The following is a 19,516-nucleotide window of genomic DNA, read 5'->3' as shown; positions in this document are numbered from 1 at the left end:
TGTAATTTGGTGGCGATTTGGGCCGGCCTTTGTAGTGGTTTTAGCTGCTCATAGGCAAATCGCTGCCGTATTTTTTCAAATCTTTGGCGATTTGGTAAATCGGTGTTTAAAAAACCATGCGTTTCTGGTCCTTACGTGTGATTTTATGTCTATGCAGGATGGCTTTTGTAGTGGTTTTAGCTGCTCGCAGGCTCACCATATTCTCATTCGCCTTATTAAAAATGTAGTTAAAATAAAGAATCCAATTTATTGCCTAACAGTTCTTATTTCTGGAGCGTTTGACAACGTTGTTCATTCTAATGCCTTATACTGCCTTGAGTTATTGGAATAAATAAATTGCTCCTGGCTGTTTTGTGGTATTGCTATTCTGGTACTAAAGTTGGGTAAAATAAAATGGGGATCGTTCAAACCCTATTCCCTTTTGTAAAAGGGTTTGTCAATGTGCTGTTTTGTCGTCCAGTATATTCAAATGTGTATTAGCTTATGCCTACAGTCTCTGCCAGTCTCTATATTTTATGGTGAAGTGGGTTTGTTATGTATCACATATGTCGACAACGTTTTTCTATTAAGCCGTAGCCGTAGCAGCGTTATTTGAAATTGTCCATACTTCCAAGTCGTGTCTTGTATATGTTGGCCTATCAATTAACCCTTGTAAATGCGAATTTGTATGTTCTAATAGTCGATGCGAAGTGGCTGCCTTAGATCTTGAAAATGTTTCTCTCCCTTGGTCTACTTCAGTTAATTGACTGGGAATTTTGTTCGGTTGTTCTTTTTCTTCTCCACGTTCAATCCTAATAAATAGAGCGGTTACGAATCTAAGGGTAGCGTATGGGAAGATTTCACCTAATACAGGAAGATTTAATTGAAAGGATCTTTGTAGTTTGTACCCCTTTTTTAGTTCTCCAGTCATTCTTGTCCTTTATGGTACTACCCATTTGTTTTGGAAAAAGCATTGTAGCACCCTACTAGTGGCATATTTCAGATATTGTAAATTTTGCTTTGTTTACCGTGATGGTACTGAAACAGTAAATTAGTGGATTGGTTTGTTTTTATTTATATACCGTCTCAAATAAATGGTCTTACTGAAGCTTATGTGTGAAAACTAAATTTTATTTCTGATTCTGACCCTCTTTCGCATTGTTTCCTGAAATTGGGTAACTATTATTCTTTTTTTGCTTATATTATTTGAAGTCATTTTTGTGTTGTTTTTTGCTTTCTTTTCGTTTCTTTGTCCTTGTACTCTACGTTGTTGCATTTGATTTTTGTGGGTAATAATTTTATTATTATATCTAACATAATGTTGTGGTGTGAAATTGAAAAATTCAAAACTCATTATTTATTTCTCTTTATTCCAGAGCACAATCCATGATGAAAGCACGATTGAAAGGTGCTCAAACTGGTCATAGTTTGCTAAAGAAAAAAGCGGATGCTTTACAAATGCGATTTAGAACAATTCTAAAAAAAATTATTGACGTAAGTGTCTGGTTTTAAATTTGTTTTTTTTTCTTTTCTTTTCCTTCTTTTTGTACATGCAAACTTTTGTGGTTTCTAGTTACAGAGATGGTATTTACTTATTTTTTTTTATTAAAAAAATATGCATTAAATTTGAAACCTTGAAATATTCCAAAAGGATTGCAATTATATAAGAATTGTTTGTATAAGAAAGTTAGTATAAGAATATATGTATAAGAAGGCTAATCCCCCAAAAATAATATTTGTATAAGAATTGTTTGTAGTCTCTTCTCACCCTTTTATTGTCGGAGATTGGCAATGTTTAGTTGAAAACTTTAAGATTTTTTCATGCAACCATTCTGCATGGTAAGAACGTGATTTTTTAATCAAACAGTTCGCGGTAATGAATTGAAGTAAGGAGCGACCCGGCTCAATAGTGACCGAAATTTCAAAAAACGGAATTTCGATGCCAATATATACATCAAAAGAATCGAATTTTTATGCTTGTTTTAATATATAGATTACCCAGCTAATGAGTTAAATAAGTTACCAGCGTAACTTACCCAGCTAAGGCTACGAGCCTGAGAAAATTTGCTTGATTTTAGAAAATAGGTGGGGACGCCCCCTAAAAGTCATAGAATCATAATTTATCATAGAATTTTAAATCACACTATCAGATTCTGCGTATCAGAGAATCCTACTGTAGAGGTTTCAAGCTCCTATCTGCAAAAACGTGGAATTTTATATTTTTTGCCAGAAGAAAGATAATGCCGGTGTATTTGTTTTTTGTTTTTCAGTTTTTCTCCAGGGGTGATTGAATCGACCCAGGGGTCCTAGAATGTCGCAAGAGGGCTCATTGTAAAGGAAATCAAAAGTTCTAGTGCCCTTTTAAGTGGTCGAAAACATTGGACGGCAACTAGGCACCCTCCCACACTAATTCTTCCCAAAGTCACCAGATCAAGCCTTGACACGCCCATTTTGGTCAACATAATCGAAGAATCTAATAATTATGCCTTTGATGACGACTTCATCCCCCACAGTGCTCTGGGGAAGAACTGCAAGCTATGAACTTTGCCCGTTGTTTACATATAGTATTGGTTATCGGGAAGTATACTGACGTTTTCAGAGGGGATTTTTTTTCCGGTGGGGTGGGGTGGGGTGTTGTGTTGTGGGATTACATGAGGAGCTGTTTGCATAGAGGAATTTATCACGGGGAAAGAGAATTTCCATGAAGGGGGCGCTGGATTTTCCAGCATTATAAAAAAACAATGAGAAATAAATAAAAAACAAGTTTTTTAAACAGAAAGTAAGGAGCAACATTAAAACTTAAAACGAACAGAAATTATTACGTATATGAGGGGGCTCTCCTCCTCCTAAATACCTCGCTCTTTACACTAAGGTATTTTTAGCAATTTCATAAGATCCATTTATTCTAATTAAACGGCATTTGTGATTCAGGTGTCAATCTTATAGAATTGGAAAAAAATTCGAACTTTAGTATAAAGAGCGAGGTATAGACGAGGGAGCCAACTCCCTCATGCACGTAATAAAATATACGAATATGGAAGTTCGTTACGTTATATAGAAGTTAATTCGTATAGGCCCCTGTCCCTTTTTTCTCAAAATCGTCCGATCAAAACTTTGAGAAAGCCATTTAGCCAAAAAAGTAAAATTAATATGCGAAGTTCGTTTAATTATTCATTTACGGTGAGCCAAAATCAAAACCTGCATTAATTCAAATACGTTCAAAAATTAAATTAAAAAAAAACAGTTTTTTTAATCTGAAAGTAAGGAGCGACGTTAAAACTTGAAACGAACAGAAATTATTCCGTATATGAAAGTGGCTGTCCCCTCCTCAACGCCCCGCTCTATACGCTAGAGTCTTTTGCTGTTTTAAAAAGTAGAGTTGCGAGAAAGAGTCAAACTTTAGCGTAAAGAGAGAGGTTTTTTTTTTTACTTTTTTTTTTTTTTTTACCATGGTTTCCTATAAGTAAACCCAGTGTTAGTTGTCTATTTTCATTAAACTTGTGTAAAATGTTGAATAGAATGATGGCCATTTTCAATTTCCGATATATCAGAAGGACCCTCCTCCAGATTGGTCCTAAAATTTCCCCAGATCTTTCTCCCCAGAAGTTTTATTTAATTGCAAGTAAGGAGCGACATTAAAACTTAAAACGAACAGAAATTGTTCCGTATGTGAAAGAGGTTGTCCCCTCCTCAACGCCTCGCTCTTCACGCTAAAGTTTGAGTCTTTGTCACAACTCTACTTTTTAAAACAATAAAAAGCTTTAGCGTAAAGAGCGAGGTGTTGAGGAGGGGACAAGCTCTTTCATATACGAAATAATTTCTATTTGTTTTAAGTTTTAATGTTGCTCTTTACTTGCAGTTAAAAATAATAAGTTTAAAAAAAAAATTTGAATCAATGCATGTTTTGATTTTGGTTCACCGCACATGAATAATTAAAAAGAAATTTGCACATTAGTTTTTTTTTGCTAAATAGCTTTCTCATGGTTTTGATCGGAAAATTTTGATAAAACAAAGGGGCACAGGAGGAGGCCTAGTTGCCTTCCAGTTTCTGCTTACTTAAAAGTGCAACAAGAGTTTTTAATTTCTTTACGAACGTTTTTGTTACTAATAAATATGCGTAACTTACGAATTAACTTACATAATGAACTTCAATATTTGTTCATTTTTATTTCGTATATGAGGGGGTTCGCCCGCTCGTCGATACCTCGTTCTTTATACTAGAGCTTGAATTTTGTCCCAATTCTTTAAAGATGACCCCTGAATCACAAAGGCCGTAGAATAAATATTTGAAATTACTAACAATACTTTAGCGTAAAGAGCAAGGTATTGCGGAGGAGACGAACTCACCTGTATGCGTAATAAGTTCTGTTCGTTTTAAGTTTTAATGCTGCTCATTACTTCCAGCTGAAAAAAAAATATTTATTTTCTCATTGTTTTTTTTTTAATAATGCTAGAAAATCCTTTCATGGAAATCATCTTCCCTAATGATAAATTACTCCATGGAAATGTCCTCCCCCCAAACCACCTTCCTCCGATCTACCCACCCAACGCGAAAAATACCCCTGAAAACATCTGTACACTCCATGATAACCATTACTGTATGTAAACAATGGTCAAAATTTGTACCTTGCAGCCCCTCCCACGGGGACTGTGGGGGATGCAGTCGTTTCCAAAGACATAGTTGTTAGGTTTTTGACTAAGCTGAACAGAATGGCTCAAAATTTTGATCTGGCGACTTTGGGGGAAAAATTAGCGTGGGAGAGGGCCTAGGTGCCCTCCAATTTTGTTTGTCCCTTAAAAAGGGCACTAGAACTTTTAATTTTAGTTAGAATGAGCCCTCTCGCGATATTCTAGGACCACTGGGTCGATACGATCACCCCTGAAAAAAAAAACAACAAATAAACACGCATCCGTGATCTGCCTTCTGGCAAAAAATACAAAATTCCACATTTTTGTAGATAGGAACTTCTACAGTTGGGTTCCCTGATTTGTGGAATCTGATGGTGCAATTTTCGTTAAGATTACAAGACTTTTAGAGGTGTTTCCCCCTATTTTCTAAAATCAGGCAAATTTTCTCAGGCTCGTAACTTTTGATGGGTAATACTAAACTTGATGAAACTTATATATTTAAAATCAGCATTAAAATGTGATTCTTTTGATGTAACTACTGGTATCAAAATTCCGTTTTTTAGAGTTTCGGTTACCACTGAGCCTGGTCGTTCCTTACTACAGTTCGTTACCACGAACTGTTTGATTTGGGACTGGATATGACCTTTCTTGTGTTATGATGCCTTCCCTTCTGAAAATTTCTCTTAATAACTACCTCCAACCATGCATGTAATGAGCTAGCTCTTGAAGTTAGTTTAGTCATTGAATGCTAGCATCTAAAAGTGGTGTGTCTTTAAAATTGTTTACTGCTCAGTTCAGGAAATAAGTTATTCCTTTGCATAATAAGCTATTGTATTGATACCAATTTTACTACTAGTAGGTTTTTGAACCTGTTATAATGCTCTCAAGATTTCTCCGTCTTTTTAGGTTTTTTTTCTGGTGTACATCTGCTTTTATTTCCTGTTTCCAGTCTATTTTTTTCAGTTATTATGTGTTGTTCTTCCTTCTTTTTTCCACATGCATTGCTATTTCTTTTAAAGTTCATTACACTGTAGTTGATTATATTTTGTGAGTCTATCTTTCTGTGCGTGTCACATGTGCGTAGTTCGTAAGCACTCTTTGATGGTTTTGCCGGCTGTATTAATTCCATTCACTTCTTCACATCTCTGTGTTAATTTTAGTGTTAATCTATGAAATGATGGTGAAATAAGTTCATTGCTTTTCATGGCACTTGGTATTTAGTAAGTGACATATAGCGATCGCAAATTCTGTCGATCTGTCGGTTCCCGGTTTTGCCTACCCGGTTCGGTAGGCACTTCCAGATAAGCTAGGACGATAAAATTTGGCAGGCGTATCAGGGACCAGACCACATTAAATAAGAAATAGTCATTTCCCCGATTCGACCATCTGGGGGTGGGGGGGGATTAGGGGACGGTTAATTTGAAAAAATAGTAAAAATGAGGTATTTTTAACTTACGAACGGGTGATTGGATCTTAATGAAATTTGATATTTAGAAGGATATCGTGTCTCGGAGCTCTTATTTTAAATCCCGACCGGATCCTGTGACATTGGGGGGAGTTGGAGGGGGAAATCTAAAGTATTGGAAAACGCTTAGAGTGGAGGGATCAGGATGAAACTTGGTGGGAAAAAAACACAAGTCCTAGATACGTGATTGACATAACTGGAACGGATCCACTCTCTTTGGGGGAGTTGGGGGGAGGGTTAATTCTAAAAAATTAGAAAAAATGAGGAAATTTTAACTTACGAAGGAGCGGATCTTAATGAAATTTCATATTTAGAAGCACCTCGTAATTCAGATCTCCTATTTTAAATTCCGACCGGATTCAGTGTCATTGGAGGGGCGTTGAGGGGGGGGTGGAAATCTTGGAAAAGGTTTAGAGTGGAGAGATTAGGATGAAACTTGGTTGGAAGAATAAGCACAAGTCCAAGATATATGTCACATAACCGGACCGTATCCGCTCTCTTTGGGGGAGTTGGGGGGAGGGGGTAAATAGGAAAAATAAAAAAAATCAGGTATTTGTAACTTACGAACGGGTGATAAGATCTGAATGAAATTTGATATTTAGAAGGATTTTATGCTTCAGAGTTCTTGTTTTATATCCAGACCAGATCTGGTGACATTGGTAGGAGTTGGAGGGGAACACCGGAAATCTTGGAAAACGTGAAAATTGAGATATCTTTATCTTACGAATGGGTGATCGGATCTTAATGAAACTTGATATATAGAAAGATCTTATGTCTCAGATGCTCCATTTTCAATTCGAATTGGATCCGGGGACATAGGGAGTTGGAGAGGGGAAACAGAAATCTTGGAAACCGGAAATCTTGGAAAGCGCTTAGAGTGGAGAGATCGGTTTAAACTTGATGGGAAGAATAAGAACAAGTTCTAGATACGTGATTGACATAATTGGAACGGACCTGCTCTCTTTGGGGGAGTTGGGGGGGTATTATTTCATAAAATTTAGAAAAATTGAGGTATTTTTAACTTAAGAATGGGTGACCGGATCATAATGAAATTTGATATTTAGAAGGAACTCATGTCTCAGAGCTCTTATTTTAAATCCCGACCACATCTGGTGCATTTTGGGAGTTGGAGGGGGAAACCAGAAATTAGAAAAAAGTGAGGTATTTTTAACTTACGAGTGGGTGATCGGATCTTAATGATTTTTGATTTTTAAAAGGACCTCGTGTCTCAGAGCTCTTATTTTAAATCCCGACCGATATTAAGCCTCTGATTTTCCTTTTAAATGAATCTATTGATTCTTAGAATTTTCCTAGAGCTCATGCCATATGAGCTCTTGGCTCTTCCGACCTCGTCACAAGTGCCAGATGAGCTCTTAGCTCTTGTTCCTATTCTAAATTTTGTGTTTTTTTTAGACCAAAGTACTCATGGGTGAGGTTATGAAGGAAGCTTCATTTTCGTTGGCAGAAGCAAAGTTTGCCTCTGGTGATTTCAACCAGGATGTCCTGCAAAAAGTCGACAAAGCCAAGATTAAAGTGAGATCAAAGAAAGAAAATGTTGCAGGTTTGACAATAACTTTAGCTATTACTGTTATTTATCCAAATAATTTAACATCTAAAAAAGGAAAATTAGGTTCGAATCACTCAAACGCCTTCCAGAAGCAAATAGGGAAATTAGATTGACATATACAAACATTTAAAGTAGGGCATTCTCTTATTCTTCTAAAATCGGTACCCTGGATTGCTTCAAGTTACCTTCTAGCTTCAGGAACATTTTGGAGGGTTTTTGAGATATCTTTTTCATTTTTACTATTTTTAACAAAAACTAAGGAGGTCCATTTACATATTCACTTATAAGTTTGAGGCGGTTTGTAACTCTGGTGACTGGAGGTGATGGTAAAAATCGTCCCATGCTCTCTGATCAAGATACATTGCTATCTTCTTCTTTGATGTCTTTGTTTCATCATCATTTCTTTTATTCTGCTTAATTATTTAAGAAAATTAAACCTGGTCTACCAAGTGAATGAAAGAAAAACAACAACAAAGAAAAGTGACTAAGAAGGTATTTTGCTGATGTTTCCGTATATTTTACCAGTCGTGCTTTGGGAAAATGTTTTGGGTGATTTAGTGATTCCTAATGCAGTGAATTATTCATTTTAGTTTTGATTTAGTCAAACTAGCCCAAAAGAAAAACTCAAATAATTTTTTTGTGAATCCTTCTGTTGGGAATTTTTGAAGCAGATACATAATTACATGCTAATCAATGCTAAAATCTAAGTACAATCTCCTAGAAACAAATAAATTCAAAAGTGAAGTTCATGGATGTGGCTCCTTAATAGCCTGTAGGAAGCAATTTTGCACACATGTTAGCTTCACACAAGTTATGGTTATAAAAGTTAATTTTGATTTTGAATCATTAAACCGATAAAATTTCATGAAACCTGAGCAGATAGCATGTAAAGCTAACAGTAGATAGGCTATCGATTTTCACATGATAAATTCATTACAAGTATTGTTATAGTAGTAAGTGCATGCATACTTATATTGTTAAGTAGTGAGGGCATTATGGATTTCACCGTGGCTCACCCCCTTCAAATCCTGATCTCGGGACCTTTTTTAAAAACTTTTTCAAGATCTTATAATCGTTTTTTCTTTGATTGGTTAAAAACCTAGAAGTGCAGGAGGAAATCTTCAGGGCCTGCCAATCTAGATGCAAACGTAGGCATTACATAATAGTTTTTTCATAAATTGTTTAAAAACCTAGGAATGTTGGGGGAAACACTTTCAGGGCCTGCTAATTAAGATACAAACGTAGGTGTCACGTAATAGTTTTCTTTGATTGTTTTAAAACCAAGGAATGTAGGGAGAAAAATGTTCAGTGCCCACCTATCAAGATGCAAACGTAGTTGTTACATTAGAGTTTTTCCATTGATTGTTTAAAAACCTAAGGATGTAGGGAAAAGCTTCAGGGCCCGCCAATCAACATGCAAATTTAGGCTATACATTATACTTTTTTCATTGATTAGTTAAAAAACCTAAGGATGCTGGGAAAAACCTTCAGGGACATAGTCCAAATTGATCATAGCCCATTCATATAGGTTTTTTCTGTTTTACATATAGGGCTTTGTTTCCATTGTTGATAGAACACAAAGGACTTTCCCTTTATTTTCAAGAAGAAAAGGCGAGGTGTTATGTGGTCCTATACTGATTTTCAAGAACAAAGACGATCAGTTTTACAATTGTTTGTTTACTCCCATGGTTGGTCTTGTGCAATACTCTAGTACATTTGTATGTTATGTAATGGTATAGTAAACCTGATTGTTATGTATAGTACACCTGTATGCCATCTAATATTATAGTACACCTGTCTTTTAAGTAATAGGGAATTTTTACCTATGTTGAGAATGACGTAATCTTACATGACTTGTTAGATTTATTGAGAGTGATATTTTTTAGTATAAATTTCAGTCAATTCCCTGCTTTTGGCACACTATAGCTGGCACACGACACTTTATGGCGTCCATTATCACACCTAAAGCATTTTCCTACAAAAATAAAAGTTACACTAGAATCAATCATTCAAATTTAAAGAAAAATTCTCAGTCGAGTTTCTTCTGATGACTCATAGCAATTAACATCAATGTGATACTCAATGGCTGGCATTTGGCACCCTCCAGCGTGTATCACAATACTTTAGGCATTTTTTCAGGCATTTTCCTGCAAAAACATCCGTATACACTAGAATCGATCGTTTAAACTTAAAGGAAAATTCCCAATAACGTTTATTGTGATGACTCCTGGTAATTTACGCCAGAGTGGCACAACGTGGTTGCCCGATGGCATCAAATGATACCCATCATCATCACTTGATTATTCTCTGATGTTTGAATATCCCGATAGGTATTTTTTATGGCACTTGGTATTAACCAAGTGACATACAGCGACTGCAAATTCTGTTGGTCTGTTGGTCCCGGTTTTGCTTCTTTAGGCACTTCTAGGTAAGCTAGAACGATGAAATTTGGCAGGCGTATCAGGGACCAGACCAGATTAAATTAGAAATAGTCGTTTTCCCGATTTGACCATCTGGGGGGGGAGTAGGGGGCCGGTTGATTCGGAAAAACAGAAAAAATGAAGTATTTTTAACTTACGAATGAATGATGGGATCTTAATGAAATTTGATTTTTGGAAGGATATCGAGTATCAGAACTCTCATTTTAAATTGCGACCAAATCCGGTAACATTGGGGGGAGTTGGAGGGGGGAACCTGAAATCTTGGAAAACGTTTAGAGTGGAGGAATTGGGATGAAACTTGGTGGAAAAATAAACAAAAGTATTAGATACATGATTGACATAACTGGAACGGATCTGCTCTGTTTGGGGGAGTTGGGGGGGCTAATTCTGAAAAATTAGAACAAATGAGGTATTTTTAGCTTACAAAGGAGTGATCGGATATAATGAAATTTGAAGTTTGGAAGGATATCGTGTCTCAGAGCTCTTATTTTAAATCCTGACCGGATCTGGTGAAATTGGGGGGAGTTGGGGGGACCTAAAATCTTGGAAAACGCTTTGATTGGAGGGAGCGGCATGAAACTTGGTGGGAAAAATAAGCACAAGTCCTAGATACGTGATTGATATTACCGGAACGGATCAGCTCTCTCTGGGGTAGTTGGGGTGGGGAGGGTTAATCCTGAAAAATTAGAAAAAATGGCGTAATTTTAACTTACAAAGGAATGATCGGATCTTAATGAAACTTCATGTTTATAAGGACCTCTTAATTCACATCTCTTTTTTAAATCCCGACCGGATGCAGCGTCATTGTGGGGGGGGGGCCGTAAATCTTGGAAAATACTTGAAGCGGAGAGATCAGGATGAAACTGGGTGGGAAGAATAAAAACAAGTCCAAGAAACGTGACTGATATAACCGGACCGAATCTGCTCTCTTTGTTGGAGTTGGGGAGGGGGGAATAATTCGGAAAAATTAGAAAAAATGAGTAATTTGTAACTTAGGAACGGGTGATCAGACCATAAAGAAATTCGATATTTAGAAGGATTTTGTGCTTTAGAGTTCTTATTTTAAATTCCGACCAGATACTGAGACAATTGGGGGATTTGGAGGGGGTAAACCTGAATTCTTGGAAAACGTGAAAATTGGGGTATCTATCTTACGAATAGGTGATCGGATCTTAATGAAACTTGATATAAAGAAGGATCTTATATCTCAGATGCTCCCTTTTCGACTCGAGTGGGATCTGGGGACATGGGGGTTGGAGGGGGAAACAGAAATCTTGGAAAACGTGTAGAGTGGAGAGATCGGGATGAAACTTGATGGGAAGAATAAGCACAAGTTCTAGATACCTGATTGACATAATAGGAACGGATCCGTTCTCTTTGGAGGAGCTGTGGGGTGTTAATTTGGAAAAATTAGAAAAATTGAGGTATTTTAAACTTAAGAACGTGTGACCGGATCTTAATGAAATTTGATATTTAGAAGGAACTCATGTCTCAGATCTCTTATTGCAAATCCCGACCATATCTGTTGATATTGGGGGGAGTTGGAGGGGAAAACTGGAAATCTTGGAAACGGCTTGTAAATGTCGTAGATTCCTGATTGACGTAACCGAACTGGATCCACTCTCTTTGGGGGAGTTAGGGGTTGGTTTCAGTGCTTTGGCGAGTTTGGTGTTTCTGGACGTGCTAGAGAGATGGAAACTAGTAGGCGTGTCTGGGAGCTCCACAAATTGACTTGATAAAGTCGTTTTCCCCGATTCGACCATCTGGGGGGCTGAAGGGAGAGGGAAAAAATTTTAAAAATGGGTTATTTATAACCTACGAGTGGGTGATCGACCTTAATGAATTTTGATATTTAGAAGGACATCGTGACTCAGAGCTCTCATTTTAAATCCCGACCGGCATTAAGCCTCTGATTTTCCTTTTATATCAATCTAATGATTTTAAGAATTTTGCTATAGCTCATACCATATCGGATAAAAAATATCCGTATACACTAGAATCGATCGTTTAAACTTAAAGGAAAATTCCTATTAGTGGTTCGTCTGATGACCCCTGATAATTCACGCCAGTGTGGCCCATCTTGGCCGACCGATGGCACCTTTTGGTACCCGTCACCTTCACTTGAGGGTTTTCTGACGTTTGAGTATCTTGATAGATTTTTTCATTGGAACTGTGGGAACATACCATTTGATCATTATATAGCGATACTCAATGGTAATTCCCAGCCCGTAATACTGTTGGCATAAGGCATCCTCTGGTGTGCATTATCACACCTAAGGTATTTTCAGGCATTTTCCTACAAAAATAATTGTTTAAACTAGAATCGATCGTTTAAACTCAAAGGAAAATTCCCAATAGTGTTTCCTCTGATGACCTCTAACAATTGATGCCATCTTGGAACAACGGAGACAGGAAAACAAACAGTCAGAACACACAGAGCAAGATACACAAACACAAAGAAAGACATTGAGGCAGGCAACCATACAGTCAGACACACAGCCACGGTGAGAAAGAGACAAGAACCAGACTGATTCACAGAGTCTGGCACGCAAACACGCAAAGAAAAACACGGAGACAAGCAAACTCACACTCAGACACATATGCACGGTGAGAGAGAGAAAAACACACAGTCTCTCACAGAGAGAGAGAGAGAGAGAGAGAGAGAGAGAGAGAGAGAGAGAGAGAGAGAGAGAGAGAGAGAGAGAGAAACACAGAGTCATACAAACAAAGACAGGCATAGAGGTAGGCAAACACACAATCAGACACAGAAGCACTGTGAGAGAGAAAAAACACACACACACAGAGTCTTACACATAAATACACAAAGATAGACACACAGGCACTGCGAGAGAGAGACAAAAACACACATTCAAATATACAGGCGGTGAGAGAGAGTGAGAAAAAAAATACACAAACACACAGAGTGAGACACGCCAACACAAAGACAGGCACAGAGACAGACAAATGCACAGTTACGATGATAGAGAGAGAGAGACAAAAACACACACAAACACGAAGAGTCAGACACAGGGGCGCGGTGTTTGAGAGAGAGAGAGCTAACACACACAAGCACAGAGAGTCACCCAAACGAACTTACAAAGACAGACACAGAGACAGGCAAACGCAAAGTCAGATACACAGGCATGGTGAGAGAGAGAAAGAGAGAGAGAAAGAAAAACAGACTCAGAAACACACATGATGATAGAATCTATTTCTTGGAACATAATAACATGAATTGCTTGTTGGTCCAGATACTCAAGGCACTGTTCCATTGGGTCTCTCTGGTCTTACATTCGATTCCTAAAGTGGACAAAAATCTTTGAATTATAAATGAACTATGAATTATGAATTATATTTTAATTATATGGTTCCTTGTGGGGAAACCTAGAAGAAAATGTGTAAAAAAACAAAAAAAAATCTTGAAGAAAAAAAGAATTCCAAAGAAAAAAAAAGCCTTGAAGAAAATGAAATCTTGAAGAAAAAAACCTCTTAAAGTATTGCGTAACATACCACGTTTGCACTGTCATTATGTAACAGTCAGATGTGTGCTGCCATTCCGTAACACCCACGTGTGTGTCGTCCTCAATTACAAGATTACGACATTCTCAATAAATCTAACAAGTTATGTAAGATTACGTCATTCTCAACATAGGTAAACATTCCCTTTTATGTGAAAAACAGGTTTACTACAATATTATGTGGCATACAGGTGTACTACATCATAACAACCAGGTTTACTATACCATTACATAACATTCAATTGTACTTTGGTATTGCACAAGACTCACCATGCGAGTAAACAAACTATTGTGTAACTGATCCTCTTTGTTTAAAAAAAAAACAGTACAGGACTACGTAACACCTCACCTTTTGTTCTTGGAAATAAAGGGAAATTCCTTTGTTTGCTATCAACAGTAAAAACAAAGGGCCTGTATGTAAAGCAGAAAAACCTATGTGAATAGGCTATGATCAATTTGGACTATGTCCCTGAAGGTGTTTCCCTACACCCTTAGGTTTTTCAACCAACCAATGAAAAAACTATGATGTAGCGCTTAAATTTGCATCTTGATTGGCAGGACCTGAAGCTTTTGCCCGACGTATTTAGGTTTTTAAACAATCAATGAAAAACCGCACCATATAACGCCTACGTTTGCATCTCGATCGGTGCGCCCTGAAGGTTTTCCCCCTACATTCCTAGGTTTTTAAACAATCAAAGAAAAACTATAACATAATGCCTACGTTTGCATCTTGATTGTTGGACCCTGAAGGTTTCCCCCCTTCCTCCTACATTCCTAGGTTTTTAAACAATTAATTAAAAAACTATGATATAAAGCCTACGTTTGAATCTTGATTGGCGAGCCCTGAAGGTTTTCCCCCTACATTCCTAGATTTTTAAATATTAAAAAAAAAAAAAATACGTAACGCCTACCTTTACATTCTGAATAGCGGGCCCTGAAGTCTAACAAGTCTTATTACTGAGCAATCAAAGAAATCTTGAAGAAAACATTTGCAGAAGTAAACAAACAATCCCCTATTATGCAACAACACCTGTATTGAAGAAGTTGTATAGAAGTGTCGGATCAGGATTCGAAGGGTTTGGACCCCGGCTGAATCAACAATGCCCTCACTAGTTTGGTAGCGCAATGCTCAAAAGAAAAGAAAAAAAATGGTTGACAAAGTCACAAATGGTTTCTTATATTTAACACCCTTTTTGACATAAGAAAGATTAAGGTAAAGGTAAAAAATACGGAATTGGACTTTACAGTTTCTACTAGCGGTGTTGATCTCCGTTTAATGGCCATCCAGCCAGGAAGTGCGAGGGGGCTGGGGGCCAGCCATCCTGTATTTTCGCACACCCTTCCTGTTTACCGTCCCCAGATTTCTCCTGGTACACATTTAGATCTGGTTGGATTCAGGCTGAGCTTAAAGAGTCACTTCACTTGCTCCAGTTCCAAATCAAATAACCAGCGACACCGGGACTTGTACCCCTTTGCTCTAAGACAAAGGATTTCAAGTCTAACAAAGAGTAGTTGTAGAAAATCTAATATCTGAGGAACCAACACTTTACATTGGGTAATTGTTCGATTATATTTTATCACTATTATAGTGTGAGGGATTCTTCAATGAAATGACTGATTGCTTCGTATGCATTTATGTATACAAAGCTTGCAAAAATCTATGCTATAAATAAAATTCAATTATCTTCTGATATAGTTTCCTGTCGTTATTTGTCTAGGTGTAAATCTACCTGTATTTGAATCGTTCCAAGACGGCAGTGATACTTATGAACTCACTGGTCTATCACGTGGGGGTCAGCAGCTTCAAAAACTGAAGAAAAATTTTGAAAAGGCCATTACTCTTCTTGTGGAATTGGCTTCCCTGCAAACTTCTTTTGTAACATTGGATGAAGTCATAAAAGTGACTAATCGGCGTGTTAATGCAATTGAACACGGTATGTAGATTCAATTTGAAAGTTTGTGCTTTTCTAATTTTTGCTCAATATATAACAAAGAGAAAAGAACAGCAATCCATTACCCCAAATCTATATATATATATATATATATATATATATATATATATATATATATATATATATATATATATATATATATATATATATATATATATATATATATATTGTTTTCAGTAAAGCGCAAATTAAGCTTCAACCTTTAGAGGGCTTGAGGGGGACTAGTCTCCCTCTTATTTGTGAAAATTTCTGTCTGTTTGATGTTTGGCTTAAGTATTTATTTTTATTTTGTTAGTTTTTAGGTTATTTCTATCTATTCCTAGTCATTTCTGTTCGTTTTATATTGACTTCTAGGACTTGCCTCAGGTTTTAATATAGCCTATTACTTTCTATTGGAACATATTTTTTTTAGCATAATTTTAAAAGTAATGTGTTTAAAAGAAACAGAGCATTGTTGAAAATTTACTGTGGAGATTAATGAAACCAGATTGATCGTTTTAAATGGCATGATACAAAATAAAAAGAATTCCTGGAAGTTCGAGCAGTGTTGAATTTTTCAATACTATAATGAAAAAAGAATAAAGTATATTTTGTTTGTTTTTAGTATTCCATTACTGTACTTAAAATTTTAGGTAACCCTATATATGTATATATATATGTATACATTTATACCCCATTGTTGCAGTGAAGTGGTTATGAAACATCTTTATTTTGATATCAGGCATACTTTTCGTATGCACATAATGGATGGTTGTTTTAGAATTTCCATGTCTTAATTCATCTTTACACATAATTTTAGACCCGAATACATTCAATAAGTAACAAAGTTCTCGGTGCTAAATAATAATTACGTTTATCATCAGCATCCAAGCTTTAAAAAGGATTTTTGTATGGATAATAAAAATGTATGGCTATTATAAATCACATACGTAAAAATTTCTAGAACACGCACAAAAAAGCCGTAATAATGATGGTTCGAAAAAATGGTGGTGTGGTAGCCGTCACGGTCCAAAATTTTCGATCCACCTTTTTTTCACTTCTTTGTTATAAGAGTGATGTAAGATAAATCGCCAGTAGTTGGAATTAGACATTTTCTTGCAAAAAAACAAAAAAAAAACAACAAACAAACAAAAAGAACACCCATTGTTAACAAAACAAAATCAGACACCACAGCCAGAACCTTTCCCAGTCGTTCTAGGGTAATAAATTTTGTCGCGAGAGACCTCTGTAATCCTGGACGTCACCAAAGGGATTACGAGCTTTCCTTCACTTATACATTTTAAAGTACATTAGCTACAGCCAATCTCCCACCCCTCAAACCTCCAAACCTACAGTTTCAAATCTCCCACCCTTCAAATCTAGATATTCTACATCATATTTAAGTACTGTAAAAACTGTGAATCATTTTAGATTTGTTGACTTAACTGTGAAAATGCTGGACAAGCTAATAATCAAGAACGTTTAGTAAAAGATGGCCAGTCTATTTTGCCTTTTCCAAGGCTGAAGAAAAAAATAAAATATAAAATGCAACTCTAAAAATTAGAAACCGCCTATAAATTTTAGACACAAAGTATGTTTTCTTTACAGTTTTATCTTATAAATAATCTCTTTGTCGTTATCTTTGGATTTCTATTGATGTATACAAAAGTAATGCTAGTAATTGATTGGAGCAAAAATGAAAATATGCAGTCCTCTGTATTCCCCAGTCTTGACATTAGGTAAAAATCTTTAGACCAGTAATAGTAAATTTCATATTTATAATTAATCCTTGCGTAGTATGGATTTCGGTGTGGTCTGTAGCCTAGCAGAGAGCGAACCACAATTTACTGCAACAAAAAGCTTAAAAATACGTTTTGTAAAACGCACGCTTGAAGAATTTCGCACTGGTTTGTCATTTGTAGCTTACTCGGGAATCGTAACTATTATTTCGATTAATCTTAATAGTAAAAGTTACTGCAACAGGAAGTTTATAGGAATTTCGAAAAATAATTGAAATCCTTCAAAATGGCGTCTGATCACAATGAAAAATGCAATACAGCTCCCCACCTTGAACAACAAAGATAATCACTTTTTGCATGGAAAGCACTGATGTATCTCTTTTTTTCTTTTCTTATTGTCTCCATGGTGATCGTGTTGAACTAGTCGTCACCGAATGTTGGGAGAGGGCTCGTTTGACAGGAAATTATCATAGTTGGTGCTCTTTTTCAGTAATTCGCCATTCATTACTCCCCATTGCTTCTTAAACCTCTACCAGCTGTTTGACCTTTTGAGAATTTTGCTAGGCCTGGCTTAAGACAACGGCTATTGGCACGTGTACCTTGGCAAAATATGCATTTCAGGACAGATTCACAAATCAATACCAATTTTGCTTCATCTAAGGCCATTTCGTCCCTATGTAAAAAAAAATATACATATACATATTTTTCTAACTTTCAAATGCCTCTCTTACCTACTGGCAATTGTACCAGCTGATAACCAAATTATTTACAGTGTTCTAAATGGATATATGGTGAAAGGCCGAAATACTCACGGGGCAATAGTGACATTCCATGTATTTACCATTGGGACAATAATTGACTTGTATCACTTATTGGGAAGAAAAATCCGTAAGACTTTTTATCTTTGGGTCTTAGTAAAGAATTCTAATGCAATCATACTGTAAGACCATCATCTATACCCTCAAATGTTGATTTGCCAGCTCGGAACCACTACTTTCACTTGGTGAAGCTGGAGAATTCCCTCCAAGCAATGAAAATTCGGTCATTGAAAATTACAGCTCCTATTGTGTGCTAATTCATCAAGATGTTTCATTGTGGCATGTGCTGCTGATGGCTTATGTGTAGTAGGTGGCTGATGGTTTGTATGTGGTAGATAATTGGCATATTTGAAACACTATAAATTATTATTAAATCTCAAACTGTGCGCACCTAAGGTAAGCGATAAGTACAAATCAGTTTTGTCTGTTTATCATGCGTTGCCGCTCTGCTCAAGATAAACTATGTACTGAATTCATGTAAATACACTCCTTCAGTCTCTTCTTCTTCTTCTTTTACAGAAGGCGGGGGCTTTTCAGTCGAGACTGTTCAGCCCTTTTCCTTTTGACTTACTCTGTGAGATGGACAGAGCTACGGAGCTCGTTTTCTCTTGCTTGTAGTTGTGTTAACAAAAATTTTTATGTTATTTTTGGCATGCTTTGCTTTTGTAGATGAGAGCAGAGGTGCATCCTCAAATGCCTTATAAACATTTATCTTCAAAAAAGTGGAATTAATTTGTTGAGTGCAAATTTAGATTCAAATTTAGATTCATGACTAGTATTGCAATTTCACAGTTACTCTCTTCAATTGAATCTAGATGACTTGGCAAAGTTGAAAATCTTACTGTGTGCTGTCAGCTATTAAGAGCTGACATATCTTCTGATATGTCAAAAGAAAAAATCAAAATCAATATTTTGGCTCTGTATTATTGTTACAAAAAATTTTAGTGGTCTATGGTTTTGTATATTAAATTCCTTTATCACTTTATCAAGGTCAATTTATACTTCTCTTTCAATTGCCGACAGTGCAGGTGAAGATAATCTTTCTTGCCCTGTGGTGTTGTGGCAGTATGTCTTCAACCATCAAAGGCAAGAAAAAGATCTTTTGCACAATGCAGAATTCATAGGAATCATGAAGTATAGTTCATATAGATCAAATATCAGAGGAAACATGCATTTCAAGCATTTTTCAGCAAAAACAAATTCTCTTTCTAGAATGCTTTTGTTTCTGGCATATTTGAAACACTATAAATTACTGTGTATAAATATGTGTGTTGACTATTTTTTTGTATCTAAAAATATTTCTGATTTCCAATAGCAAAAACGAAGACAAGAATTCCATCATGTTAATGTTTTATAATATTTCTGATCGTAAAAGTAAAGCACGAATAAAAAAAAAACAAGTCAAAAAGCAAAAAATTTTCACCTCGTT

The 19,516-nt window shown here is 36.3% G+C and overlaps 2 protein-coding genes across 6 annotated transcripts in view; both read left to right on the top strand.

Moving 5' to 3' along the window:
- The window catches only part of LOC136029228 (uncharacterized), a 497,253-nt gene that overhangs the window by 165,123 nt on the left and 312,614 nt on the right, over positions 1–19,516 (top strand). The window lies entirely within an intron of this gene.
- The window catches only part of LOC136029226 (V-type proton ATPase subunit D-like), a 73,444-nt gene that overhangs the window by 15,238 nt on the left and 38,690 nt on the right, over positions 1–19,516 (top strand). The window contains exons 2-4 of the mRNA XM_065707437.1: positions 1,356–1,473; positions 7,487–7,634; positions 15,318–15,533. Coding sequence (XP_065563509.1) covers positions 1,356–1,473; positions 7,487–7,634; positions 15,318–15,533 — 482 coding nt within the window. The remainder of the gene's footprint in view (positions 1–1,355; positions 1,474–7,486; positions 7,635–15,317; positions 15,534–19,516) is intronic.

Source organism: Artemia franciscana, chromosome 7 (assembly GCF_032884065.1).
Source record: "Artemia franciscana chromosome 7, ASM3288406v1, whole genome shotgun sequence".
NCBI classification, from domain to species: Eukaryota; Metazoa; Arthropoda; class Branchiopoda; order Anostraca; family Artemiidae; genus Artemia; species Artemia franciscana.
Note: the sequence above shows the minus strand (reverse complement) of the source record. Positions and strands in the feature narration are given on the sequence as shown.